Source organism: Felis catus, chromosome A1, assembly GCF_018350175.1.
Source record: "Felis catus isolate Fca126 chromosome A1, F.catus_Fca126_mat1.0, whole genome shotgun sequence".
NCBI lineage: Eukaryota > Metazoa > Chordata > Mammalia > Carnivora > Felidae > Felis > Felis catus.
In genome coordinates, this window is record NC_058368.1 from 136,155,090 (window position 1) to 136,182,856 (window position 27,767).

The 27,767-nt window shown below is 35.8% G+C and overlaps 1 protein-coding gene across 9 annotated transcripts in view; it reads left to right on the forward strand.

Moving 5' to 3' along the window:
* BDP1 (B double prime 1, subunit of RNA polymerase III transcription initiation factor IIIB) overlaps positions 1–27,767 on the forward strand; it is a 99,616-nt gene that overhangs the window by 34,736 nt on the left and 37,113 nt on the right. For all 9 annotated transcript variants that reach the window (XM_045061800.1, XM_019835223.3, XM_045061811.1 and 6 more), the window contains 15 exons: positions 2,094–2,252; positions 6,163–6,322; positions 7,113–7,204; positions 8,091–8,295; positions 9,058–9,170; positions 10,310–11,822; positions 12,883–13,070; positions 13,516–13,738; positions 16,428–16,606; positions 17,354–17,558; positions 18,616–18,755; positions 21,645–21,843; positions 22,132–22,322; positions 23,327–23,714; positions 25,378–25,497. In XM_045061800.1, the coding sequence (XP_044917735.1) occupies positions 2,094–2,252; positions 6,163–6,322; positions 7,113–7,204; positions 8,091–8,295; positions 9,058–9,170; positions 10,310–11,822; positions 12,883–13,070; positions 13,516–13,738; positions 16,428–16,606; positions 17,354–17,558; positions 18,616–18,755; positions 21,645–21,843; positions 22,132–22,322; positions 23,327–23,714; positions 25,378–25,497 (4,075 nt within the window). The remainder of the gene's footprint in view (positions 1–2,093; positions 2,253–6,162; positions 6,323–7,112; positions 7,205–8,090; positions 8,296–9,057; positions 9,171–10,309; positions 11,823–12,882; positions 13,071–13,515; positions 13,739–16,427; positions 16,607–17,353; positions 17,559–18,615; positions 18,756–21,644; positions 21,844–22,131; positions 22,323–23,326; positions 23,715–25,377; positions 25,498–27,767) is intronic.

A 27,767-nucleotide genomic window follows, 5' to 3' on the forward strand; every position in this document is an offset into this window, starting at 1 on the left:
TTTAGGTCTTTTATCCATTTTGAGTTTATTTTTTGTATGGTTTAAGAAAGTGGTCTAGTTTCATTCTTCTGCATGTTTCTGTCCAGTTCTCCCAGCACCATTTGCTAAAGAGGGTGTTGTTTCACATTTGGATACTTTTTCCTGATTGATGAAAAGACTGTCGTCATCACTCATCATTAGGGAAATGCAAATCAAAACCACATTGAGATACCACCTCACACCAGTCAGAGTGGCTAAAATTAACAGCTCAGGAAACACTAGATGTTGGTGAGGATGTGGAGAAACGGGAACCCTCTCGCACTGTTGGTGAGAATGCAAACTGATGCAGCCTTTCTGGAAAACAGTGTGGAGGTTGCTCAAAAAATTAAAAATAGAACTACCCTACAACCCAGCAATAGTACTACTACGAATTTATCCAAAGGATATAGGAGTGCTGATCCATAGGGACACCTGTATACCCTAATGTTTATCGGAGCACGCTCAACGATAGCTAAATTATGCAAAGAGGCCAAATGTCCATCACCTAATGAATGGATAAAGAAGATGTAGTTTATATATACAATGGAATACTACTTGGCAATGAAAAAGAATGAAATCCTGCCATTTGCAGCATTATGGCTGGAACTGGAGGGTATTATGCTAAGTGAAATAAGTCAATCAGAGAAAAGACAGATACCATGTTTTCCCTCACGTGTGGAACTTGAGAAACTTAACAGAAGACCATGGGGGAAGGGAAGGGGAAAAAATAGTTACAAACAGAGGGGGAGGGAGGCAAACCATTAGAGACTCTTAAATACACAGAACAAACTGAGGGTGGGTGGGGGAGAGGTGAGGGAGAGAGGCAAATGGGTGATGGGCATTGAGGAGGGCACTTGTTGGGATGAGCACTGGGTGTTGTATGTAATTGATGAATCACGGGAATCTATCCCCAAAACCAAGAGCACATTGTATACACTGTATGTTAGCCAACTTGACAATAAATTATATTAAAAAAATAATAAAGCTAGAATAATTAAAACAGTGTGTTACTGGCACAGGAACAAATGTACTCAGCAGAACTGAATGTAGTAGAGCTTGGGAAAAAAGATTTAGTAATCTGGTACATGGAAGAGGTAACATTAGAAATAAGTGGGTGGAAAAAAGAAATTAGTGGGTGAAGAGTGAATGAATTATATTATATTCATTAGATGGTGCTTGGGTGTAAAAAAGATAATATCCTTATTTCACCTTTGCTAACTTTCTGATAGATTAAAGGCTACATATATAAAACAAATCTTTAAAACTTTTAGAAGAAGGTGTCGGAAAATATCTTTGTGATATCAAGGATTTCTTAAGATATAAAAAGCAAAACTTTAAAAGATAAAATTGATAAATTTGACTGCAGTAAACTTAACTTTTTTTGACAAAGGTTTCATAAAGAAAGTGAAAGGCGAGCTGCTGTTGGGGAGGTTTTATGTATGTCTAACCAGAAAGGAATATATAAAGAGGTTTTGCTGATCAGTCGGGAAAAGACAAACACCCAGTAGAAAAAATGAGGGAAAAAATATCTGGCTAAATGCTTTATGTGTTGAAACTGGTTAGTACATGGCTATCATTTATGTTGTTGTTAGTTGAAATATTTCATAATACGGTAGTCCTCTCTTTGCATAATGCAGTGTTAACTGCAACTTATGTGTATTGGAGCTATGTCCTCGGATTATAAAACTTTTGGTTAGCAGGATACCATGCGAAGCAGAGCCTAAGTGTATAAAATTTTAATGAGAGAAAATTCCTCAATTTTACTATGACTTTACATATAGATTTGATTTGTCAACCCCATGTATGTAATTAAAACTTTTTAATTTTGTGACTTCTCAAGTGGTTTCCCAGGCCTGTTAATTTGCGGTTACTACTTTCTCTGAAGGTAGAGTTTTTAACAACATGGTACAAGAAGGATCATAGAAAAGCCGAAATATTTATATTGATAGTTCCAAACTATGAAGTATCATTTTCTAAAGTGGATTTATGTATTTAAAAAAAATCTTTTAAGTAGCTATTATAAGACATGTATTACTAAAAATTTCTTTTCCCCTGATGTGTTTTCATTTGCTTAGTGGTCAACAAGATGCCATGCCATTAGCAGCTGAGACTTCAGAATCAAGCCCTTCAGATTTGCCTTCATCAGAAGTTGAAATTAGCACACCAAGTGAGGTTAATAATGCTGAAAGTAGTTGTACAAAAGAAAGCAATGTTAACCTAAAAAATAAATCATTGTAAGTATTTTACGTGGTAAGATTTTAAAATTTAGTTTCAAAATTTCATGCGTTCTTATTTAAGAAATTATAGTGTTGTTTTCTTTAAGGATTAGAAAGGGACTGTAGACCATTTAATATATAATTGTACCATGGTCTAAGTGTGACGTCAAGGCTTATCACTTTATGTTTCATTACAGAAAGATTCTCTTTTTTTTTTTTTAATTTATTTTTTATTTTGGATGTTTTTTATTTCTGAGAGAGAGTGAGTGAGTGAGGAAGGGGCAGAGAGAAGGAGATAGAGGATTCTAACCTGGCTTTGTGCTTACAGCAGTGAGCCCAAGGTGGGGCTCAAACTCACAAACTGAGATCATGACCTGAGCAGAAGTTGGACACACTTAAATGACTGAGCCAATTAAACTTAACTTGGAACCCTACTGTTTGGTTTATTTATTTAATTAAAGAAAGAGAGCATGAACGTGTGAGGGGCAGAGAGAGAATCCCAGCCAGGCTTTGCTCTGTTAGCACAGAACTTGATGCAGGGCTCGATTTCATGAACTCTGAGATCATGACCCCAGCTGAAATCAAAGAGTTGGACGCTTAAATGACTGAGCAACCCAGGCACCCCTCTTTGTTTTGTTTTGTTTTAAGGCTTATTTACTTTGGACAGAGAGAGAGCGAGAGCACAGAGCCTGTCAATGACCTCAGTCTCATGACTGTGAGATCACTATCCGAATGGAATCAGGAGTCGGGTGCTTAACCTACTAAGCCAGCCAGGCACCCCAGAAAGATTGTCTTTCATATCTGATGTGTAGTTAAGATAGGAGCTTTATGCAAAGTGGTGACTTATGATGAAATTCTAAAATAATTTGAAAGGCTAAACATTTGCTGTGATATACTACTTTTACTTGGTTTGAGTCATTTTTCAAAGCAGTAGATTTTTGATATTGATGCCTTTAAGGATATTATATTTCCTTGTATGAAAATAGTGACTAATGTCTTCACTAAAAACAGAATAAAAGCACCAAAAGAATCTCCTTTTGAAGAGAGGTATCTCAAAAATTCAGACTTCCTTTTTGTGTTCTTCTAACCCTTCACATAGGCTTAAAAGCTATTTAGTTTCTGAATTCTTATTTTCGATAAAGCACAGTCACACTGAGAATTAAACTTTTTTTAAATAAAAATTTAGTCTTTGAAATAGGCATACTATTCTATGTTTGTTTTTTATTTATTTCGAGAGAGAGAAGAGAGTGCTTGCAGGGGAGGAGCAGAGAGAGAGGAGAGAGAGAATCCTAAGCAGGCTCCTCGCTCAGCGCAGAACCTGATGTGGGACTCCATCCCACAAACCATGAGATCATGACCTGAGTCAAAATCAAGAATCAGATGCTTAACTCACTGAACCACCCAGGTCCCCTCTTCATTAGTTTTGAATGGCTGTGTAGTGTTTTGGTGTATAGATGAATTATAGTTTATATTATCAGAGCCCAGCTGATGGCTATATGGGTTGTTTTTTCAAATAACACCACAATGGTTAGGGGCACTGACCCCTGGGCAGTTGAAAATCCATGTATAACTTTGACTCCCCAAAACTTAACTACTAATAGTCTACCGTTGCCTGGAAGCATGATAACATAAACGGTTGACCACACATATTTTGTGCATTGTATGTATCGTATACTGTATTCTTACAATTTAAGGTAAGCTAGGGAAACAAAATGCTTTAAGAAAATCATAAGGACGAGGAGCACCCCTTGATTTCAGCTCAGGTCATGATCTCACCATTAGTGAGTTTGAACCCCCTGTTGGATTCCATGCTCACAGTGTGGAGCCTGCTTGGGATTCTCTCTCTCTCCTTCTCTCTGCTCCTCTTCTGCTTGTGCTCCTACTCTCTCAATAAAATAAATAAACTCTAATGTGGTGCCTGGGTGAGTCAGTTGGTTGGGCGTCTGACTTCAGCTCAGGTCAAGATCTCGCTGTTGATGAGTTCGGACCCTGAGTCGGGCTCCACACTGACAGCTCAGATTCTGTGTCTCCCCCTCTCTCTGCCCCTCCCCTGCTTGCGCTCTGTCTCTCCCTCACTCAAAAATAAACACCAAAAAAAAAAATTTTTTTTTCAAATCATAAGGATGAGAAAATACATTTATTGTACTGTACTATATTTATTGAGTAAAATCTGTGTATATGTGGACTTGTACAGCTTAAACTTGTGTTGAAAGGTCAGTTGTATGTATTCGTAGGGTAAATTGCTCAAAATGGATTCGCTTATTCTCATGTGTATGTGTCTGTGTATATACATGTACACACTTAGGATTTTGAGAGATACTTCCAAAATATTCTTTGTAGGAGTTAGACTAGTTTATATTCCCACCAACATTGTAAGAAATGTCTCCTTTTTCAGAAAATGGTGTTAAACTTGGGTTTTTGATGGTCTTGATATTATAAAATATGTAAGTATAGTATCTCCCCCCCCCCACTCTTCCTTTTTTTGGCAGGGGTATGTAATTTGATTTCATTGTTTTTATTGAGTTTTTTATTTTAAAGTTTCCTAACCTAAGGAAAAGTCAAAAGAAGTAAACAATGAACGTCTCTGTATAATTCCCCTTAGATTCTCTGATTCTTAATGTTAATTTGTGCTTGCTTGCACATGCATGCACACTCTACCTCCCCTCACCTTTAATTTGTAGTTTTCTTCAAACTTATTTTTATTTTTTCTTTTTTAAAACTTTATATAGTTTGTCCATTTTTTAATTTTAATTTTTTATTTTTTAAATATTTATTTTGGGGGGAGCACAAGTGGAGGAGGGGCAGTGGGAGTATCACAGAGGATCCAAAGAGGGCTCTGCGCTGACCAACGAGCCCTATGTGGGGCTGAAACTTGTGAACCGTGAGATCGTGACTTGAGCTGAAGTCAGACCCTCAGCCTACTAAGCCACTCAGGTTTCCCTGTCCGTTTTTTAAGAAGTTACTGATGATACTGTTTTGTGGGAGTTCGTTATATTTTAGGGAGACTAGTCTTATTGTATGATTTGTAAAACATGCTTTCTCGGTTGGTAGTTTGACTTTTGACTTAGCCATGTTTTGGCTATGTAGAAATTTTTTGATTTTTATGTTGTCAAATTTCTCAATTTTTTTTTTTCTTTTGTAGCTCCTGAATTTTTAGTTAAATTTTATAAAGGCTTACCCCACCTCAAGTTTATAAAGAATTCATCCGTGTTTTCTGTATGACTTTAATTCTGATCCGTTTGGAATATATTATGAGTACAGTGCAAGAAGTGGAGCTAATTTTATTTTAGTCCCCAGTGTTAGTTTTGCCATCATCATTACTTTGATATTATTTCTTCTTCTTCTTTTTGTTTTTTTTTTTGAGAGAGACTAGGCTCAAGTGAGTGAGGGTCAGAGAGAGAGGGAGTGAGAGAGAATCCCATGAGGGGCAGAGAGAGAGAGGGAGAGAGATGAGAGGCTCACCCGATGTGGGGTTGAACTCACAAATTGTGAGATCATGACTTGAACCCAAGTGAGAGGCTTATCTGACTGAGACACCCAGGTGCCCCACTTTGATATTATTTCTGACAACATGTTATTCTGTATTTCATCTTCACTATTTTGAAAAGCTACCTTTATTATATTCTATCAAGTGTTTTGGAGTCACTTCTCAATTTTCTTTTATGTTTCATTTATCTGTTTATTTACATGTCAGTACCAGTGTTTTAATTATTGATGCTATAGAGTTTGTTTTTAACATCTGGTAGAATATGTTACCTCCTCATTGTTCTTTTTCAGTCTTCTTTGATACTCTTATTGTAAGTTAGTTTAAAGGTCTTCTTTTTTGGCCCTGAGTGGATTTTTAAAGAATTTTATTTGACTGGGCCTGCATGTTGGTATAATTTAAATAATGTTCATTTTTTTTAAACATAAAAACTACATTTTTTAGGGAAACTGATCAATCAGGAAGTGTTAAACTGATGGCAAGAAGACAACTGCAGAGACCTAAACCCAATTTGTCAAGGGCAGTTGGGAAGAAATCTGTTCTTTCACAAGGTAAAACAGATGCAGAGAGCAAGAGTTTACATGCCGAAACTTCAGTGGAAAAGGTATGGAATAAGAGACTTCATGGAAATTAAAATTATGAAAATTTTCCCAGACTGGGAAAAAATTTGTTTTGGTTTATAATGACACAGTAATGTGACTGATACTAGAATGAAGTTACAAAGACTTACACATTAATATTCAATGTGTCTTCCTAGTGTCCTATTGATGCATTTTCTTTAGAAGCTAGGGCATATCATTTTCAAACATCCTCAGTAGTGACAAATCTGTTTTTTGTTTACATAAGATTTTTATTCAAAATATTTTTTAATTATTTATTAATTTAATTAATTTAAATATTTATTAATTATCCTTTGGTACCTAACATTTCATAAATGTTTTTTCATATTGTGTTTTGAAGATACAGTCTTTAGTGACTTTGTAATTTTCTGTCAATGGGTACACCTGAATTTATTTAACCATTTACTCATCATTGGATTTTTTGTCTGTTCACGTTATTTAGCATTTTATATAATGCTCTTGTGAAAATTCTTGGAGTTTGTCTAAATATTTTCTTTATAGAGTCTTAGAAATGGTATTACTGAGTCAAAGACCATGAATATTTTTAAGGCCTTTGATTTCATATTGGGGAAGGGCTTTCCAGAAAGGATGTACCAATTGTTGTTTCTGCCAGTAATATGTGGAAATATGTTTTATAATATAGCTGTATCTATCATTTTTAAAACTCTTATAGTTAGAACAAAAAATGATATTTCACTGTTTTAATTTCCATTTATTACAATGTTTGGACTTTTTTTATGTTGTCAATAAAATGTAAAAAAATTGAATTCATAGAATCAAATGGAAAAGGATAAAGTGAATACATCTGACATTGCTGGAATGGAATATACAGAGAAAGTGAACCCAGAAACTGAGACTGTGTCTAAGTAAGTATTTAGAAAGTAGAATAAAAGTAGTAGCTTTTAGGAATGACTGTAATAACATCTGTACTGGATGATGTCTGAATTTTGTTTTCATTCAGAATACTTAAGTCTTTTTTTAACTAAAGGTGTGTTGAAACATTTTCATCATGTTCCTTATGCTACTGGAGAAATAAATTATGATAAGGATCCATTGAGTTACGACTTAAATTTCTTCCTCAACTTATTAACAAGATTTTAACAAAGTCTTGTTAGATGAATTAATGGTTAAAAGATACATGTTTCTGGATAATTTTATTTATAGCAGGAGGTTTCAAAAGGGAATATTTAACTTGGAATGCAGATTCAGAGTAGCCCCTGCTCTAATATGCATCTGAAGTATTATAGTCTGGACTGTACATTTATTCCATAATCTATGTCCAGTGCCCTGGAAGTGTACATTACATACAAACTAGTATTTTTATTTTTATTTAATTTTTGAGAGAAAGTGCACATATGTGTGTGTGCAAACTGACAAGGGCCAGAGAGAGGGAGAGAATCCCAAGCAGGCTTCGCGCTGTTAGTGCAGAGCTGTTGTGGGGCTCCATCCTACAAACTCTGAGATCCAAGACCTGAGCTGAAATCAAGAGTCAAACACAAACCGACTGAGCCACCCAGGTGCCCCTACAAATTAGTATTCTTAGTGGGGAATGGTATTCCATGTCTGTTAGGGACAGATTTTTCCAGTTTTGTGAGGGTATGTTTTTTATAGTCAGGCTTCCAAAATTATGTCTGTTCTAAAGGATGCTTGTAATTTTATATTCCAAACAGTTTACTTATTCATACATGGGAGAGGGGAATACTGCAAACATATATATGACTTCAGGATGACCATAATTTTATTCTTTTGTAGTTGTTCTAGTTTGAGTGAAAAAATTGGTGTTCGGGACGATGATCAAACAAAGGCTTTAAGACCGGCACGACTAATGAGGGGCCGACTGCAAAGGCCAAAGCCAAATATATGTAAAGCTGCTGAAAGAAAAGAAATTCTTACATCACAGGAAAAAATTGGGGCCAATGTAAAAAAGAATGAAAGTGAATCCTGTATTGCTAGAGATGTAAGTACTCTGATTCTGTGCAGTTTTTTTGTTAAACAAGTATTTAAGTCCCCTTTTAACCCCCTTCCCTTAAACTGTAAGACTGTACAGTTCTGTACATTGTTTATAAATTTAAATCCAAAATCTCAGAGCTAATAGCTTTGTCACTTGTGATGCCATTGAACTCTCTGCAATCCATATTTTGTGCATTTACATAATGGAGCATGTTTAACTTGCACCCCATCACTCACATATTTGAATTACACTTCCTTTTTGAAAATATGACTAGGTATGTGACTTTTAACTCTGACTTAAACAAAGTAAAATGGTAAAAGCTTCCTACTAAAATATAAGTCCAACAACTAAAGATTATTAATTTTTGAATTTTTTATACAATAACTAGTCTTTGTGTTAAGAGTAAGAGTTAAGATCCTAGTCTGAGGTTTGAATTTGTTTTGTTATAAATCTCAAGGTCTATACTGTAATAATAGTAATCAGAACACAGATCCCAGGGATAATTCTAACAGATGAGACTGAAGTGCAGTAACTTGCTTTCTAATTAGGAGGAAAAGAATGGGGGCTGTGAGATGAGCTAGAAGGTATAGCTTATGAAATTTTTTAAGGTCTCTAAAGAGAAAACATTAAAAAATGTCCCTTGAATATCATTTTATAATTTTGAAATGTTTACCATTTTCCTTGGTCTCAAATCAGGCAAAATTTTCAGTGCAGTTTTTTATAGATGGGTGTTTCATTGTGAACCCTTAAAAATGTTTTGTTATTAAGAATCCTGAACAGGTAGAAGATCAGTCATGTAAAAATTTTGAGTTTCAAGACATCACGTCACAATCTGAGAAAGAAGATAATTTTTTTCAAATGAATGTTAGTGAGTGTCTAAGGTAAGTATCCTCTTATTGGTTATGTAATGTTTGAATTTTTTTGTTAAGTTTTAGAAATGTTTAATCAGTTTTTTAAAACAAAAGCAAATGAGACTGATTTGTAATCTGTGTATCAAATTGCTTAATATTTACAAATATAACCTCACTTTTCAGGGCAATTCAGGTCATAGTTTTCATGTCAGTTTCTCAGTTATTGGTGATTTGATGAGTTGCTTACTCATAAATTAGACCTTGAGTTAACATGATTGGCAGTATCACTTAACATGCATATTAGATTAAATATCTATGTCCAAATGTGAAATACAACTTACTTCCTTATATTTGTTTCTTTGGAATTAGAGCCACATATGGCCTTTAAGATTCACGTAAATTTTATGTAAAACCCATATGTAGAAACCTGTACTTCTAGCCACTGCTCTCTTATATTTTTTCTTTCCCCTCTGGAACATACCCAGCAAAATTGATGGAATTGCTAGCATACTTTAGAAATTGTTTTCCCTTTGGAAATATTCAGTGTACACAAAAGTAGCAAGAACAGAATAATGGACTCCTATGTACCTACTGTCTGGTTTCAACTATTACTAGCATTTTATCTGTATGTTTAAAGTTTGGCTTTTCCTAATACTTTCTTGTTCACATGATACTTGCATGTGGCTTTTTGAGATGCTGGTCAAATCTGGCCATAGAAATGTGCTGCTTAACTCTTATGGCAAGGCATATGTCTGGATAAAGGGTAGTAGGGGCAAAGAGGTGGGAGTAGCAGACACCAATTGGCCTAGCTCCAATGTAGGGAACTGGAGACTTTTTCTGGATGATGTAGATGACAATTACAAGGAGACTGTTCAGAGCCAGTTGGCTGCTAATCTAACTGACCTTATCGATAGATTTCTCTTTATACATGTCTCTATGTGAGTAGATACATTTATTTTAAAAGTTTACAATTTCAAAACATGGGTTTTTCCCCCCTCTCCTTTAATTTTTTAAGTTTTACCCAGAGATTCTTGAGGCTTCCTTCGTATTTTACTTTTTTATTTGAGAATTCCTGGTGTTTCAGTAGTAGTTTCTCAACCATCCTCTCTTCAGTTGGCAGTATGGTTTAAAATTTGATTGTGTGTCCTTTTTTTTTTTTTTTTTTTAAGTATTCAAGAGGATAATAAAGTCCCAGTTCTGAAAACTCGGTTACAGAAACCAAAGCCAAATATAGGAAGAGGAGCTAGAAGGCGAGAAGTTTCCTCAAAGGAAGAGGTATCAGAGGAGATAGTTGCTTCGGGACAATTGACAGCAGCTTTGGGAGAAATTAAGAGAGTGGAAGAAACCTTACCAAGGGAGAAGATATCACTGGAGGCTAATAGTACTAAGGAAATGGAGTCACATTTTAAAAAAACTAGGAGAAGAGATGTCTCTCCCATAGAGCAGATAGCAGAAACGATTGACAACACTGTGGAAATGGAGACAGATTTGAAAGAAACTAGAGGAGAGATTTCCTCAAGGGAGAATATATCAGAGGTGTCTGATGTCATTGAGGAAAGAGTGACAGATGTGAAAGAAACTGGAAGAGAGATTTCCTCAAGGGAGAATATATCAGAGGTGTCTGATGTCATTGAGGAAAGAGTGATAGATTTGAAAGAAACTGAAAGAGCAGTTTCCTCAAGGGAGGATGTATCAGAGATGTCTGATGTCACTGAGGAAAGAGTGACAGACTTGGAAGAAACTGGAAGAGAGGTTTCCCCAAGAGACACTATATCAGCAATGTCTGATGTCACTGAGGAAAGAGTCACAGACTTGGAAGAAACTGGAAGAGAGGTTTCTCCAAGGGAGAATATATCAGAGGTGTCTGATGTCACTGAGAAAAGAGTGACAGATTTGAAAGAAACTGGAAGAGCGGTTTCCCCAAGAGACAGTATATCAGAGATGTCTGATGTCACTGACGAAAGAGTGACAGATTTGGAAGAAACTGGAAGAGAAGTTTCCATAAGGGACATTATATCAGAGATATCTGATGTCACTGAGGAAAGAATGACAGATTTGGAAGAAACTGGAAGAAGAGAAATATCCTTACAGGAAGATGCCCCAGAGGAGGTCAGCACTACAGATGAAGTAGAAACAGGTTTGGAAGAAACTGGAAGAGAGATTTCTGTAAGGGAGAATATACCAGAGGTAATTGATGTCACTGAGGAGAGAGAGACATCTGTGGAAGAAACTGAAAGAAGAGAAATAGACACACAAGGAAAGGCCTTACAGGTCAAGACTGTAGGTGAAATGGAGACAGATTGGAAAGAAATTGGAAAAGAAACTTCCCTGAGGGCAAAGGTACCTGTGGAGATCAGTGCCTTAGGGGAGAGCGAGATTGATTTGGAAGAAACTGGAGAAAAAGAGCTTTCCCTGATGGAGAACGTACTAGGAAAGACAACTGCTATTGAAGAAACAGAGGCAGATATGAAACAAAGTGGACGAGCAATTTCCTTGAGGAATCCCAGCTCAGAGATTAGTGCTACTGAGGAAATGGTTGCAGATTTGGGAAAACCTAGAGAAATGGACATTTCCCTAAGGAAATATGAAGCAGAGGAGACCAGGACCTCAAGACAAATGGAGACAGACTTAATGCAGAGCAGTAGTGGTGGCTGCAGCACTGTGCCTTCACTAGATACCAAAGTATGTATTTTTCTGTTTTTGGGAAAAACTATTTTTGAGTACTTTTTAGAGAAAAATTATCGAAATAAAAACCGTGATTATTGCTCTTAAATCCCTCAAAATTTAAAATCTCTGAAAGCTTAAACTCTTCCCTAGCCCTAAATTCTGTGTTTTAAGACCTTAAAGAAACTATATATCTTTTTAAAAAAATAATTCAAAAAGATTTAATTGTGGAGAAGTTACCATTCTTAATGTCAATTCGAAGTTACTTTTATTTATTTTTTATAAAAAAGTGTTTTTAAGGTAATTTATTTTGAGAGAAAGCGCCCATGTGTGTCCACACGCATGAGTGAGGGAGGGGCAGAGAGAGAATCCCAAGCAGGCTTTGAGCCGTTAGCACAGAGCTTGACTCAGGCTCTATCCCACGAACCTCGAGATCATCACCTGGGCCGCAGTCAAGAGTCAGATGCCCAACCAGCTGAGCCACCCAGGTGCCACTGAAGTTAATCTTTTATTTAAAAAAATTTTGTTTTTGTTCTTGTTTTTTTTTTTGTTTTTTATTTTCTATTTGAAAGAGACAGAGCAGGAGCCAGGGGAGGGCCAGAGAGATGGAGAGGAATCTGAAGGAGGCTGCAGGCTCTGAGCTTTCAGCTCAGAACCCAACAGGGCTTGAACTGAGGAGCAATGAGATCATGACCTTAGCCAAAGTTGAACGCATAACTCACTGAGCCACCATGCACCCCCAAAGTTATTCTTTTACATAAAAGGAATATAGGGAACTGGAATATAGGGAGTTTGTGCTAACTCTAGAATGAACATACATTGGAATTATTTCTTTTGGCCACATCTTTCTCAGTTATTTCCTTTTATTAAAAGTTTGCAATTCGGGTACCCAGCTTGCTCTGTAGGTTGAGCGTGTGACTCTTGATCTTGGGGTTGTGAGTTTGAGCCCCAGATTGTGGGTGTAGAGGTTACTTAAACATTTAAAAATAAGTTTTCTGTTACTCGAGGTTCATGCTTTTGTGACATTTTCCATTTGTGCTGATTTACTGTGGATGATTTCCTTTGATTATTCCTCCAGAACATTAGCAGTGAAGTACTATCCATGGTACTTACACCTGAGGCAGAAAAAAGAAATTCTGAAAAGGAACTATCAGATCACTTGAGTAGTTTGAAGACTTCCTTGCAGACTTTGGAACTCGGTAAAACCGAAGACCAGGGGATGCAATCTCCAGATGCTCCAGAGCAGTTTTCAGATAATAATTCAAGGTACAAATATATTGGTCTGTGTGCTTTTAAAGAAAAAGTATCTAAAGTTATATTTTCAGATTCTGTGAAACAAAGGTTTTAAAACGTATCATCTATAGTGTAATGTTGCAGATTTCAAGCTAGTTTTGGGATGACTGGAGGTGAGTTTTGAGGTAATTGTGATAATCTATTGAGAGAATTACTAACATCAGAATTGTATGTAACAAATATTCCTAAGTCAGTATGGGTGTGACAACGTGTATTTCCTCTGTGCAAAGGTGATATTCATAGGCTTATACCTAGATTGTACACCTCCTGTTGTTTTGGATCTACCATATTGTTCAATTTTTTTTCCTGTTAAGAATTGGAATTCATGTTTACTGCCAGTTTCTAAAGTTGTCCTAAGTCTCTGGTCTCATTTGCCCCTTCATCTCATTCTAAAATTTGATAATCCTTATTCCAAAAGCAAGTCTCTTCCTCAAGAACAGAAGCCATTTGAAGTTAAACCAGCACCTTTTGTGAGAAGTCGATTCAAAAGACCAAAACCAAACTTAGCAAGAGCAACTTTAAAGAGAGAGACTACGGAAGCAGGAAAATATGTACCTGGGAAGAAATTGGAAACGGATAAAGCTGAGACTGTTGTGTTACAGCAGAGCAGTGAACAGATGAACACTGTCCCTTCTCAACATGTGAGTGCTGTGGAAGGTGGAGGGTTTTTATTTTAGCTGTTACGGTTACTGAACTAAAGCAACTGGGATTAACGTTTCACAAATATTTTCTCCTGCAGTTTCTGTTGTATGTGACATTAGTGTTGCTGTACTTAATGTGCCTCATTATTCCATGGGTTTTTTTGTGAGAATCTTGAATCTTTCATGGTGGGCAAGTGTGTCATGGAAAGACATTTAAGGGGGTTGGGATGCCAAGTTCTGACCTGCATTCATTATGTGACCCGAGCCAAATGGTGGCAGCTCATTTCTTCATAGGAAAAATGAGATTGATGGTCATTTTTTGTTTCATTCTGTTGTGAAGGGTGAAATACAAAGTTGAAAGCTTGATAGGAGTTAAAAGTAAGTTAAAAGTAAGTTTAGTTTACTTTGTTAACTTGGTCCATAACAAATTAAGATTGTGTGATATAACATCAGAAACTTTGAAATGAAGTGTTAACACTCATTAGTTGACTGTTCTAAACATAAAAGTAGTTTTTTGGCCATATAGATGGCAACAGGTATATGAAAAGATCATCAGCATCATTAATCATCAAGAAAATGCAAATCAAAACCACAATGAGGTATCACCTCACACCAGTCAGAATAACTAGTACCAAAAAAGACCAGAAATAACAAGCGGTGGCAAGGATGTGGAGGGAAAGGAATCCTTGTACACTGTTGGTGGGAATGTAAATTGGTGCAGCCATTGTGGAAAACCGTATGGAGCTTCCTCAAAAAGTAAAAATAGAATTACCATGTGATTCACTAATTCTAGTATGGGTTATTTACCCAAAGAAAGTGAAAGCTCTAATTCCAAAGATACAGGCACCCCTGTGTTTGTCATAGCATTATTTACAATAGACAAGATATGAAAGCAACCAAAGTGTCCTTCAACAGATGAATGGATAAAGAAGATGTGTTATATGTATGTATATATAAATCCACAATGGAATATTGCTTGCCATTTAAAATAACATGGATGGACCTACAAGTCTATTTTGCCAAGTGAAATATGCTGAGAAAACTAAGACAGAGAAAGACAAATAGCATATAATTTCACTTATATGTAGGTTCTGGAAAATAAAAAACAGAAACAGTCATAAAGACAGAAAACAAACTGGTGGTTGCCAGAAGAGAAGGGGTAAGGGAGATCGACAAAATAGGAAAAGGGGATTAAGAGGTACATACTTTCTGAGCCACCTGGCTGGCTCAATCGGTAGACCATGCAACTCTTGAGGTTGTAAGTTTGAGCCCCCGGTGGGTGTGGAGATTACTTAAAATCTTGAAGAGGTACAAACTTTCAGTCATAAGTAACTCAGGGAGATAAAAAGTACACCATAGGGAATGTAGTTAATGTAGTGACTACACCTTTTGGGGTGATTATCAAGCAGTGTATGGAGCTGCTGAATCACTGTGTTGTATGTCTAAGACTAGTAACATTGTACGCCACCTATACTTCAATAATTAATAAAAAACTAGTTAATAAAAAAATGACCGGCGCCTGGGTGGCTCAGTCAGTTAAGCGGCTGACAGCCATGTGCTGACATCTCAGAGCCTGGAGCCTACTTTGGATTCTGTGTCTCCCTCTCTCTCTGCTCCTCTTCTTCTTATTCTCTCTCTCTCTCTCTCTCTCTCTCTCTCTCAAAAATAAACATTGAAAAAAATCAAAAATAAATAAAATGACAAAAAGTGCTTTTTTGAAATAAAATTCGTCTTTTATGTTTTCAAAATAGCTTAGTTCTTACTGTGCTTAAAAATTTGTACTTTTGGGGTGCCTGGGTGGCTCAGTTAAGCGGCCAACTTCGGCTCAGGTGATGATCAAGCGGTCCATGAGTTCGAGCCCTGCGTCGGGCTCTGTGCTGACAGCTCAGAGCCTGGAGCCTGTTTCAGATTCTGTGTCTCCCTCTCTCTGACCCTCCCTTGTTCATGCTCTGTCTCTCTCTGTCTCAAAAATAAATAAACGTTAAAAAAAAAAAAGTTTAAAAAAATTTGTACTTTTTCTTCCTGATCTTATATTTTTAAAAGGTGTATCTTTTTTTATTGGTAATTTTATCTGATTATAAAAATTTCAGATTGAAAAAATATGTAATCTAAAAAGTGAGAGTCCTTTATAATATTCCATTTCTCCCTCCCAAGTTAATCACATAGCTATTTTGAATGTATCCACATAGCCTTTTCTGTATAGATACTTTTTTATATAAATAATAAAATGTTGTGGGTATTTTTATTATTTTGCAAAAATGGCACCCTAGCTTGCCTTCTCATTTTTTCACTTAACACCGTATTGTGAACATATTTTTGGATCATTATATAGAAATTTATCTTCTAAATGGCTTTGCACCGTTGCATTATAAACAAATTATAATTTATTTATTCAATACCCTACTGATAGGTTTGTCTTATTTCTAATTTTTTGTTTTCTTGCTTTTCTGGGGGGCTATTAAATTGCTATAGCAAATGTCCTTGTATGTAATTTTCTACATACTTACTTGAGTGTTTTTATAAGATAAGTTTCTAGAAGTAGAATTTCTGGGAATTAAAATTTTTGGTAGATACTGTTGTTTTCTCTGCAGAGACTTGACCAATTTATTTTGCTTGGTAGTGTATGAAAGTTCCTATTTCCCTATGCTTTAACCATACCCTTGATGAAATTTTTTTGTCTGCCTTCTAGGATGTTGCTTCCCTAATGGCAGCAGGAGAAAAAGACAAATCAGGTCACAGTCAGGAGGAGGTTGTGATATTACCATGTATACAGACTGAAAAGGACCTTTCACCTTCAAGTTCTTCTGGTCCTCAAGAGGAGTCTCAGCCTGTGCAAGCCCAGGAAAAGGAATTAGTTGTTTCTATGGGGTAAACAGTGATAGTTCTTTGAAAATATAAAATATTAAAAAGAAAATCTAAAATAGAATTCCTTCAAATATTTCTCCAGTGTTTTTGAGATGTGGTAATGTATTTTAAAAGTGAATACCAAAAATACTTCGTTTATTTTTATTCATATGGCAGACTGCCTAAAATAGAAAATCACATTGAATTCTACACCTTTTAATGCTTGACTGCTTATTAGATTCACTATTAGCTGCTTAAGGTTTTATACAAAGCATTGCATTAAAAAACACGTGTGTATAAGATTTATATTAATTATCTTCTTAAAAATTGTGGTAAAAGACATAAAATTTACCAGTTTAATATATTTTTTTTTTATCGTCTAATGGCATTGAGGACATTCGCATTGTTTTACAATCTTTGTCACATTTCTCTCTAGAACTTTTTCATGTTTGCAAGCTGAAACTCTGTACCCATTAACAAGACCTCCCTAACCTCCCTCTTCCATTTCCTGGCAACTACCATTGTGCTTTCTCTCTGTCTGTGAGTTTCAGTCTTCTAGGTACCTTATATAAGTTCATTACCTTGTGAAAATTAAAATAACCTTTTTTTTTTAATAAAAGAAGATTTATGTATCATCAGAAAATAGATTTTTCTCTAATGTTACAAAAAGTTTTATAGTTTATTAGAGGAGATTCAAATTTTGTATTTTTATGGTAGTTTTCATCTTTTTACATTTCAATTCCCTCTCTTTGTCCTGGTCTTCTTTTCTAGGGCTCATAGTATAAACAGTTCCCAGCAAGAATCCAAGGAAAGTGTTGTCCCAACCATTCGAACAGTAAGGGGCCGACTTCAAAGACCCAGACCAAACATAAGAAAGACTGGACAGAGGCATATAGAAAAAGGTGAAGCCAAAGGCATAGTTGAGGAAGAAAAAACAGTAGTACAGAAAGATGAAACTAAAAAACTATTGACTGTGGTGAGTTATTGTTATATAATTAAATTGAGCCTTTTAATGCATGTTAAAATATGAAATGACAGTTCAGACTTGGCTTAGAGTATAGGCATCTGACACTCTAATCAATGAATATGTAACATAACCTAATTCTGTTCCAGATTTCCTATTCTGGATTTTTTTAAAGTGAAAATGGATATATATTTTTTCCTTTTTAATGAACTCATTCATTATGAAATGGGTTCAGTCATTTCATAAATGTTCAGTCAGTATAAAACAACATAATGACTCTCCCAGTCTTATTACACTGAGGTAACCACTGAAAACCTTCTGACATATCTTCCTGGGTATATCTCCATCCATGCATGTGTGTGCACTTATGTAAATTTAAATAATAAATTCGTCGGGGTGCCTGGTTGGCTCATTTGGTAGAGCATGTGACTCTTAATCAGGGGATGTAAGTTCTAGCCCCACAGTGGGTGTAGAGATTACTTAAAAATAAAATAATTTTTTTAAATTATAAAATTACTGTGTGTTAGTTTTATCACTTAGTTTTTACTTAATATGTTGACTTTTTGCATCAAGAAATATGGAGACACATCATTTTTCACTACTGCATGACATCCTGCTGTTTGAATGAAAATTTAACCAATCTCTTACTGATGCATCTTGTGATATGAATCTAAGTAGAATAATGCCCTTTTCAACAGATCTTGTGCTTTTTTTTTTTTGTCCTTTTGATTTGTCTACCAAGGGAAAATCTAGATTTAAAGTGATTATAATCCTTGTTTGAACCCCCCTGCACCCCAAAAGACTGTGCTTTAAAAAAAAAATTAATCATTTTTGGTGAGGTTGTTCACAGCAGATAACTATTGTAGTTTTTAAAGCATTTTGTAAATGTAATAACTGCAATAAATGAAACTTTCTCTCTGAATTAGGACTTTGGTTTTGGGCAGCAAACAACATTGCATACCTAGTTTGACTCTTCATTTTGAAAAACTCAATACCTTTCTTAATGATTGAACAATTTTAGGAAGTATGTTCACTTGTTGAAAAAAATCATCTTGTTTTGTCATTTTAGCCAAATTCTCCAGTTGGAACTGAAATTGAAGTTGTAGCCTCCAAAGTTTCTGAAGGTAGACTACATGAAAACCAGAGTCACATGGTTCTTGTAGACCCTCTTCATGTTAACAAAGTAAATGTTTTAGATGAAAAGATGAGGTGAGTTTGCTTTTAATCAGAAAACCATAAAACTTTCTAAAGATGAAGATTGGATAACTTCACATCGAGAACATTTTGTTAAAGGATAAATAGTTAATTATGAAACTGAATATTTTAAGTATGCTTCTTCAGATAGTATAAGAATTGCATGATTGATACTCTCATAATTTATAATTTCTGCACAAAGCTTGGTGAACCTCATTATTTTTTACTTTAAAATTCAATTTGTTAGTAAACAGAAATTCTTAAGTTCTTTGTATGTTTACAGTTTATATCTTATTGAAATTCATAAATAGGAAGTTCAGTGAAGTATATATGTTGTATTTAGAACTGTGTTCTAAGCCAAATGGTGAGAATGTCCTTTAAAAGAGTTAACGCTAGAAAAGTGAAGATATTTTAGTACCACCACTTCTTTTTATTACTTGCAGTCTGCCTTATTATTACTGATACTACTTTTTAAATTTTTTTTTTAATGTTTTTTTTAAATTTATTTTTGAGACAGCATGAGCAGGGGAGGGGCAGAGAGAGGGAGACACAGAATCGGAAGCAGGCTCCAGGCTCTGCGCTGTCAGCACAGAGCCCGACGCGGGGCTTGAACTCATGGACTATGAGATCATGACCTGAGCTGAAGTCGGACACTTAACCGACTGAACCACCCAGGCGCCCCACTGATACTAGTTTTTAATTAGTGGTGATCAGAGAATGTTTCATTGCACGGGTGCTGCTGGAGAGAAGACCCAAAGGAAGTGAAGGAGCAGGTCCAGATGATGTATAGGGGGAGAGAGAACAACAACTTGAAAATACTGCAGGCAAGAGCATGCCTGACTTGTTTGAGGAACAGCAAGGGGAGCAAGTTTGAAATGGGTAAAGAGGGAGAGAGCAGTAGATGTAAGAAAGATAGAGCCCAGACGAGGGCAATGGCAGATTATATAGGACTGTTGTAAGGAATTTGATTTTTACTTTAAGTGAACCTTTAAACACTAGTGACCTTCAAGATCAGTGTTTCCTAATGCTCTCATTTATAATTGAGTAGGTTGACCTAGAGGATTTAAATGGCTTGTTGAAAGTAACATTGCCAAATTAGTTTTTAAAGTTAAATTTTCGGGATTTATGACTTTCAGACTAGCAAATTGACATAGTTATATAGGCAGACCTTTCTGTATAAAGAAAGAAGCTTTACATGTTTCAAGAGATATTATGTGGAGCCTTTGTGTTTTTTAATGAGAGAAATCAAACCTTTTTTTTTTTTTTAACTTTTTTTATAGATCAGGCATTGGCTGTTTTTTTTTTTTTTTTTAATGTTTATTTATTTTTGAGAGAGCCAGAGCATGAGCAGGGCAGGGGCAGAGACAGAGAGGGAGACACAGAACCCATCTGAAGCAGGCTCCAGGCTCTGAGCTGTCAGCACAGTGCCTGATGTGGGGCTTGAGCTCATGGACCATGAGATCTTATTTGAGCTCAAGTTGGATGCTTAACCGACTGAGCCACCCAGTGCTCCCCCCCCGCCTCTTTTTTTTTTTTTTTTAATTTTTTAACGTTTATTTATTTTTTGAGAGACAGAGTGAAATAGGGGATAGGCAGAGAGAGGGAGACACAGAATCCAAAGCAGGCTCTAGGCTGTAAGCTGTCAGCACAGAGCCTGATGTGGGGCTCGAACCCACGAACCGTGAGATCATGACCTGAACTGAAGTTGGATGCTTAACCAACTAAGCCACCCAGGCGCCCCAGAGAGAAATCAAACTTTTAATTTTCCTTTTTGGAAACCCATACTCCGGCCCACAGCCCCCTGTTTTTGAAAAACCTTTTTCTATTTGTGAAATTTATTCCAGCTGTTTACTTTATCATGAATGGTAATTTCTTTAGGGTATGTAATGTTAATAGTTTTAAAGTTAGGTTATTCTGAAGTCCAGTATTATCTCTTTTGACTTCAGTAGCATTTTATCATTACTTGCATTTGTAAAATCACACTTGACTGTCAATAGCTTAAGTTAAATACAATGTTTTCCTAAATACGTTAGCCTACATTGGAATGTATTTAGCCACATTATAACCCTGTTAGAATTTCTTGTGAACTTCCTAGGTGTTTGACTGACCAAAGAGCTTAGCAGGGTTGGGACATTTAGAAATGTAGTTAACTACTTTCTCTTCTAGATAATTTAGTAGAAGTATTACTCAAAATTAGTCTTTAATACAGATCTTTCAGAGAACTCCTGATACTTAAGTTTCTTTATAATATCTAGGTTTATGTTAATTTTAAACTTCCCAGTTCAGAATTCAGATCCTTGCTAGTTATTAAAATATTTTCCAGGAAAACCTAGGATAGGTGTTTAGGGATTGTCTTGGGAGCTATTCGTACTCTATTGAATGTTAAAACCTTGTCTTTGTCTGATTTGGCAGATACACATGGGTTATATTGAGATCATATGAATCTGACTCTTAGTAAATCCTTTTCCATTAGCTGATAGGTTTCTGATAGGAGAATGGACTCTGGCTTTCAAGCCTGGTCTTGGGCCAGAAGGACCAAGGATGTAACCGTTGTACATTTGTCCATGTTCAAGTACTGGCTTTTTTTTTTTTTTTTTTTTTTTTGTATTTGGTTATTTCTCTGAAAATTACTTAAAGTACCATGACACTACACATCAGAATCAATGAATGAAAGTAAGAAAAGATTGTTATTTTAAAAGTATTTTCCAGATTATACAGAAACTGCAAGTTGTAAAAGCTTTTATGTTCTTTATATCATCATGTGTGCTTGGTTTTAGAGCCAATTTATATATAGTCCTTCGAACATAGAATTGGCTTGTGTTCAAAAGTGTTTGACATAGCAGCTGTTAAATCAACAAGGAATTGTGATTTTGGTTTTTCAACATGATTTGTACTTCGTTCTAGACCTGAACCTAAAAGGTATGTTCCTAGTCCAGCACAGTTGACAAGAAGGCAATTCCAAAAGGCTAAGCCAAATTTGGGAAGAGCACATGGTAAGAAGGAGGAACTAGGTATAGAAAAAGACAGAACAGATCAGAGTGAGGCAAGGAAGCCAGAAGATAATTTGCTGCAGCCAGGAGATGATACCCAGCTCCTTCAAAAAGTAAGTTTGAAAAAAAACTTTTTATCATTTCCTCTGTTTTGTCAAGATCGTGACGAAGAGAATTTATAGAAAAATACAGTTTTGTCTTTTGTACTGTAACCAATTTTATAAAAATTGAGCTGCTTTCCAATATTAAAAAATTTAGAAGCTAGCCATCGTGTGTGTGTGTGTGTGTGTGTGTGTGTGTGTGTGTGTGTGTGTGTAAGTTTAGAGCTTTAGGTCCAACCCCCAAATCAAATTACGATAGAGATTGTTTGCATGGTAACATTAGCTGTTCTTAAATTTAAGGAAAAGGCTGAGTTTCTGACATCATTGGAGGTTTCAGCAAGAAAAGATTGTATAGATTCCAAAGAGGCTATTTTGGCCAAAAAAGATACCCAATCAGAAGTTGGACCATCAGGAAGTGTTGGAGAAAAAACTATAGTGGATAATTCGGTGTCTTCAGTTGTTGAAGAGCAGTGTGTCAGTAAACTAACAAGGTAAAGTTTTATTTAACAAATGTCTTCAGAATAGGAAATAAAAATAACTTTTTATGGCTGTCCTACCTTGATGGTAGAGTGAAAAAAGATGGCTTGTTAACAGAAGTGTAGATAATTTTTTATTGACAGATCTGTTTCTTAACCACTCAAGTTTTTTTTTAAACTTTTAAAATAAGAGAGAGAGTGCACACATGTAAGCAAGGTATAGGGGCAGAAGGATATAGAGAGAATCTTAAGCAGGCTCCACACTCAGCACAGATCCTGATGTGGGCCTCGATCCCATGACCACAGCCAAAATCAAGAGTTGAATGCTCACTCGACTGAGCCATCCAGGTGTCCCTACCTATGATTTTTATTTACTAAAGTTTATCTTTTTTTGATGTTCTTAGGAAGACTTTTCTTTCCTATGTTTAAAATTTCTGAATGTTGAGTATATTAGACATGAGCAGAAGTCTGATAAAAGAATAGTGTGTATTACCTAAATAATTAAGGTGCTGGTTTGAATGGGGTCGCAAATTAAAGTGAAGGGTACTCATGTTCTACAGTTTACAGGGAAAGTGGAAAGGAACTTAAGTTCTAAAAAACAACATCGTTCCATGGGTTTTCTGCCTTCTCTTTTTTCTTTTTACCTAGTCTGTTTACCCAGTACTGTATACCAGTATCACTTTTTGATCCTATATTCTGTTTTATTGGACCATTTTCTTTTTCTCATTTTTTTCTAATAATTTCTAGAAATTATCATTTAAATAGCAAGGAAAAAATGGTCCAGAATTAAAAACTTACCATGAAAAATGTGTAGGTAGATAAACGAAGAACAAACTCTGAATAAGGAACTAGTAGTAATAGTAAATTTATTTCACAGCATAAGTTTTTGACGTAATGGGTTGTGGGAGTTTTCATTTTAATGCCTTGAACTGGGATTTCATTCTAAAATTTGGTTTCCGTTAAAATTATCTTTATCCTTGTGCATGTAATGACTATTGTTATTTTGATTATACATCCAGCCCTCCACAACTATTGAAAGAATCAAGTTACTCTAAAATTGCTCTGGATCGAAGAACAACGATCTCTTCTGCTTCTGAGAACGAGGTGGATCATGGTGGAAGGAGAATGCATCGAAAGATCAAACCAAATGTCACTAGGGGCCGTGGATCAAAACGAATGCGAAGTAAGACCTCTAGGAAGGAACCTCGTGCTTCCAAGTCCACGCTGGTGACTCTTCGGGCTTCTCAGGAAGAAGATGAAGATGATGCTGAAGATTTTGAGCCTGATTATGAAGAAGACAGTTACCATCTTGCTCCAGAAGAAGTAAACAAAGCTCCAGTGTTTGTTCCCATTGGTCTCAGATCTCCCGAACCTGTTACTGCTCAAATTGAGGAAACGATGGAAGAGGTATTTTGTTTTTTGAATCTTGGAACTTTGTCTTACTTGTTTTTTTCTTTCAGTGTATCATTATTTCTTCTTAGTGATTATTAGGGTTTGAACAGTTCATTTGCTAAATAAACCCTGCCGTATGTAATTTGTTTAAGCCCTGGTAGATATTTGAAGGAACCAATAGAAGGAGGCTCCTGTATTACTGAACTTCTATAATCTAGGCCTGCCATGAGGTGGCCAGTGTAATAATGATAGAAATCTGATTTCACTTGAATGTGGAGGCTACTAAATTTACTTTCTGATTAATTTTTCCTTTTCATTTTGGCAGATGTTTTAACTCTCTGGTAGGCTCAGGCTAAGCTCTGGTTGGTAGAGAAGGTAGAAGGGACACCTTTTTTTTCTTTTCTTTTTCTTTTAAATGTGGTAAAGGATCCCTGAGTGGCTTAATTGGTTGGGTGTGAGACTCTTGGTTTTGGCTTATGTCGTGATCTCACAGTCGTGAGATTGAGCCCCACGTCAGCCTCTTTGCTAGGCATGGAGCCTGCTTGAGATTCACTTTCTCCCTCCCTTTGTCCCTCCCCGCCTTGTACTTACTCCTGCTCTCTCTCAAAATAAAAAAATTAAATTATGAAAAAATTGTAAAATACACATACCCTAAAATTATCTTAGCCATTTTAAAGTGTATATAGTTCATTGGTATTAAGTGTATTCATATTGTCGTGCTACACCATCACCACCATCCATCCACAGAGCTTTTTTCATCTTGTGAAACTAAACCTGTACTCATTAAACAATAATTCCCCATTACCTCCTCTCCTCTCATTTATGGCAAGCACCATTCTACTTTTGTCTCTGTGACTTGACTCTAGGTACTTCACATAACTGGAATCATAACAGTATCTGTTTTCATTGTGATTGGCTTATTTCATGTAGTATAAAGTTTTTAGTGGTCATTCAGATTGATATAGTGTGCATGTATCAGAATGCCCTTTTTTTTTTTTAAAGATTAAAACAATTTTTTTTCTTTTTTCTTTCTTTTTTTTTTTTTTTTTTTTTTTAATTTTTGAGAGAGCAGAAGCAGGGGAGGGGCAGAGAGAGAGGGAGACAGAGAATCCCAAGCAGGCTCCACCCTGTCAGCGCAGAGCCAGATGTGGGGCTTGAATTCAAAAAGCCATGAGATTATTACTTGAGCTGAAGTCAGATGCTCAACCGACTGAGCCACCCAGGGGCCTCCAGAATGTTCTTTTTTTAAGGCTGAGTGATATTTCATTACATATCTATACCACATATCTTTTATCTTTTCATCTGTCAGTGGACAGTTGGGTTACTTCTACCTTTTGGCTATTGCAAAGAATGCTGCTATGAACATGGGTGTACAAATACGTCTTCTAATCCCTGTTCTCCATTTTTTGGGGGATATACCTAGAAGTGGAATCACTGAATAACATGCTAAATTGTACATCGGATGCTTAACCGACTGAGCCGCTCATGTGCCCCAGACATCTCAAAAATCTTAAATGTTTTACTTTTGCCAAGTTGATGTCGTCATTTTAAGAATTGCTGTATTTTTTAATTGTGTATGAACGTGGATTATTTCTTCAGTTTAACACACTTTATTTTAGTTGTTTGTTTTGCTGAGTATAGTATGCCAAAATGAAATAATGAAATTTCATTTTGATAGCTTGAAATAACTGTGAATGCACCTGATGTAGGATGTATAGCTGTTGTTGAGCATCCAGTCTCCACAAATGTGACTACTCAGCAAATGAAACAAGAAGAAAATTTGAAGGCATTATCTATGGTAAGCATCCATTCTAATATGTTTTGTCTTTAACTCTGTTTACTTTTAAAAAAAATAGAAGTTTATTTTGAAAGTTTTAAGTTTATAAGCCATTCTTACTAATTTCTCTCATGCAGGGAGCTATAAGTATGAATAGTAGAAACTGGTAAATAAGCCAAAGATTTTATATTTCACTCACAAAGCATTGATTTGTGTATGTTTGTGTGAGTCACTCTTAATATCCTCATAAACTTAAGTTAAAGTTCTTTTGCATTAAATCTGTATTCAGTATAAATTATTTAAAATATATTTAGTTCCTTTTTGTTTGATACTCTTCCTTGTTTTTGCAATTCAAGTCTGGGAATTATTTATTAAATTTTTTTTTTTTTTTACAGTTTATTTATTTTGAGAGAGAGAATGTGCTAGCAGGGGAGGGACAGACAGACAGGCAGAGAGTGAATCCCAAGCAGGCTCCACACTGTTAGTGCAGAGCCCGATGCTGGGCTCAGTCTCACAAACCTTGAGATCACGACCTGAGCTGAAATCAAGAGTCGGACACTTAACCAACTGAGCCACCCAAATACCCTCACCTTTTCACATTTTTTAAATTACTGGTCTGTGTGTCTTTTTGTTGAGTTGTAAGAAATTTTTAAATAGTAAGGATATAAGTTCCTTATCAGATATACGATTTCCAAATATTTTCTCCTGTTCCGTGAGTTATCTTTTTAATTTTTTTAAATTAGAGCATGAATAGTGGAGAAGGGCAGAGGGAGAGAGAGAATTCTAAGCATGCTCCATGTTCAGTGTGGAGCACAGTGAAGTGTTTGATCCCACAACCCTAGGATCGTGACCTGAGCCAAAATCCAGTGTCGGATGCTCAACTGACTGAGCCACCCAGATGCCCCTGTCTTTTCATTTTCTTGATGGTTCCCTTTAAGTGCAAACGTTTTTAAATGTGATAAAGATCGTTTTATGTCTTTTTTCTTTTGTTGCTCAGGCTTTTGTTGTAATATTTAAGATATCTTTGTGAAAGCCAAGATCTTGAAGATTTACTCCACTTTTTCTTCTAATAGGTTTACAGATTTTACTGTAGTTTTACATTTAAGGCTTTAATCCATTTTGAGTTAATTTTTTATATGGTATGCGGTTAGAGTTCTTCATTCTTTGCACATGACAATACAGTTGTCACACTATTTCTTTGAAAAGACCATTCTTTCTTTATTGAATTCTCTTGCATTCTTGTCAAAAATCAATTGGCTGTAGATGTATGGATTTTTTTTCTGGATTCTCAGTTCTATTCCATTTCCTGTCTCTTCTTGTACCAGTGATGCTCGATTGATTACTGTTGCTTTGTGGTAAGTTTTGGAATTAGGAAGTATAAGCCATCCTACTTTATTCTTTTTTTAGGATTGTTTTAGCTATTGTGAGTCTCTTGTAATTCCATATGAATTTTAAAATCATCTTGTTATTTTCTGCTCGACATAATCTAAGATTGTGATTGGGATTGCATTGAATCTGGGCATCACTTTGGGGGGGCTAGTCCCATATTAACAGTTTTCTAATTCATGAACATGGATATTTGCCCATTTACTTAGATCTTCTTGGATTTCTTTCAATAGCATTTTGTAGTTTGCAGGGTATAAACTTTGCACTTCCTTTGTTAAATTTATTTTCAAGTATGTTGTATCTGAGGCTCTTGTGAATGGATTGGTCTTCTCAATTTCACTTTCAGGTTTTTCATTGCAAGTGTATATAGAAATACAATTGATTTTTGTATGTTGGTCTTGTATTTTGCAACTTTGCTGAACTAATTAGTTCTAATAGATTTTTAGTGGATTCCTTAGGATTTTCTATTTACAAGATCATGACATGTGAATAGAGATAGTTCTACTTCTGCCATTCTGTATTAGTTTCTCAGTGCTTCTATAACAAAATGCTATCAACTAGGTGGTTCAAAACTACAGAAAGTTATTTTCTCAGTTTTGGAGGCTAGAATTCCAGAATCACCATCCCCCTTCTGAAGACTCTGAGGGAAAAACTATTCAGGCCTTTCTCCTACCCTCTGACAATTGCCAGAGATCCTTGTCATTGCTTGGCTTTATGGCAGCACATTTCCAACTTCTGCCTCCATTGCCACATGGTGTTCTTTCTGTATATGTGTCCTGACTTTTCTTCTAAAGACACCTGTTGTATTGGATAGGGCCAGCCCTAATGCAGTATGACCTCATGTTAGCCTGATAACATCTGAAAAAGCCCTGTTTCCAAACAAAGTTACATTCATGGTACTCAGC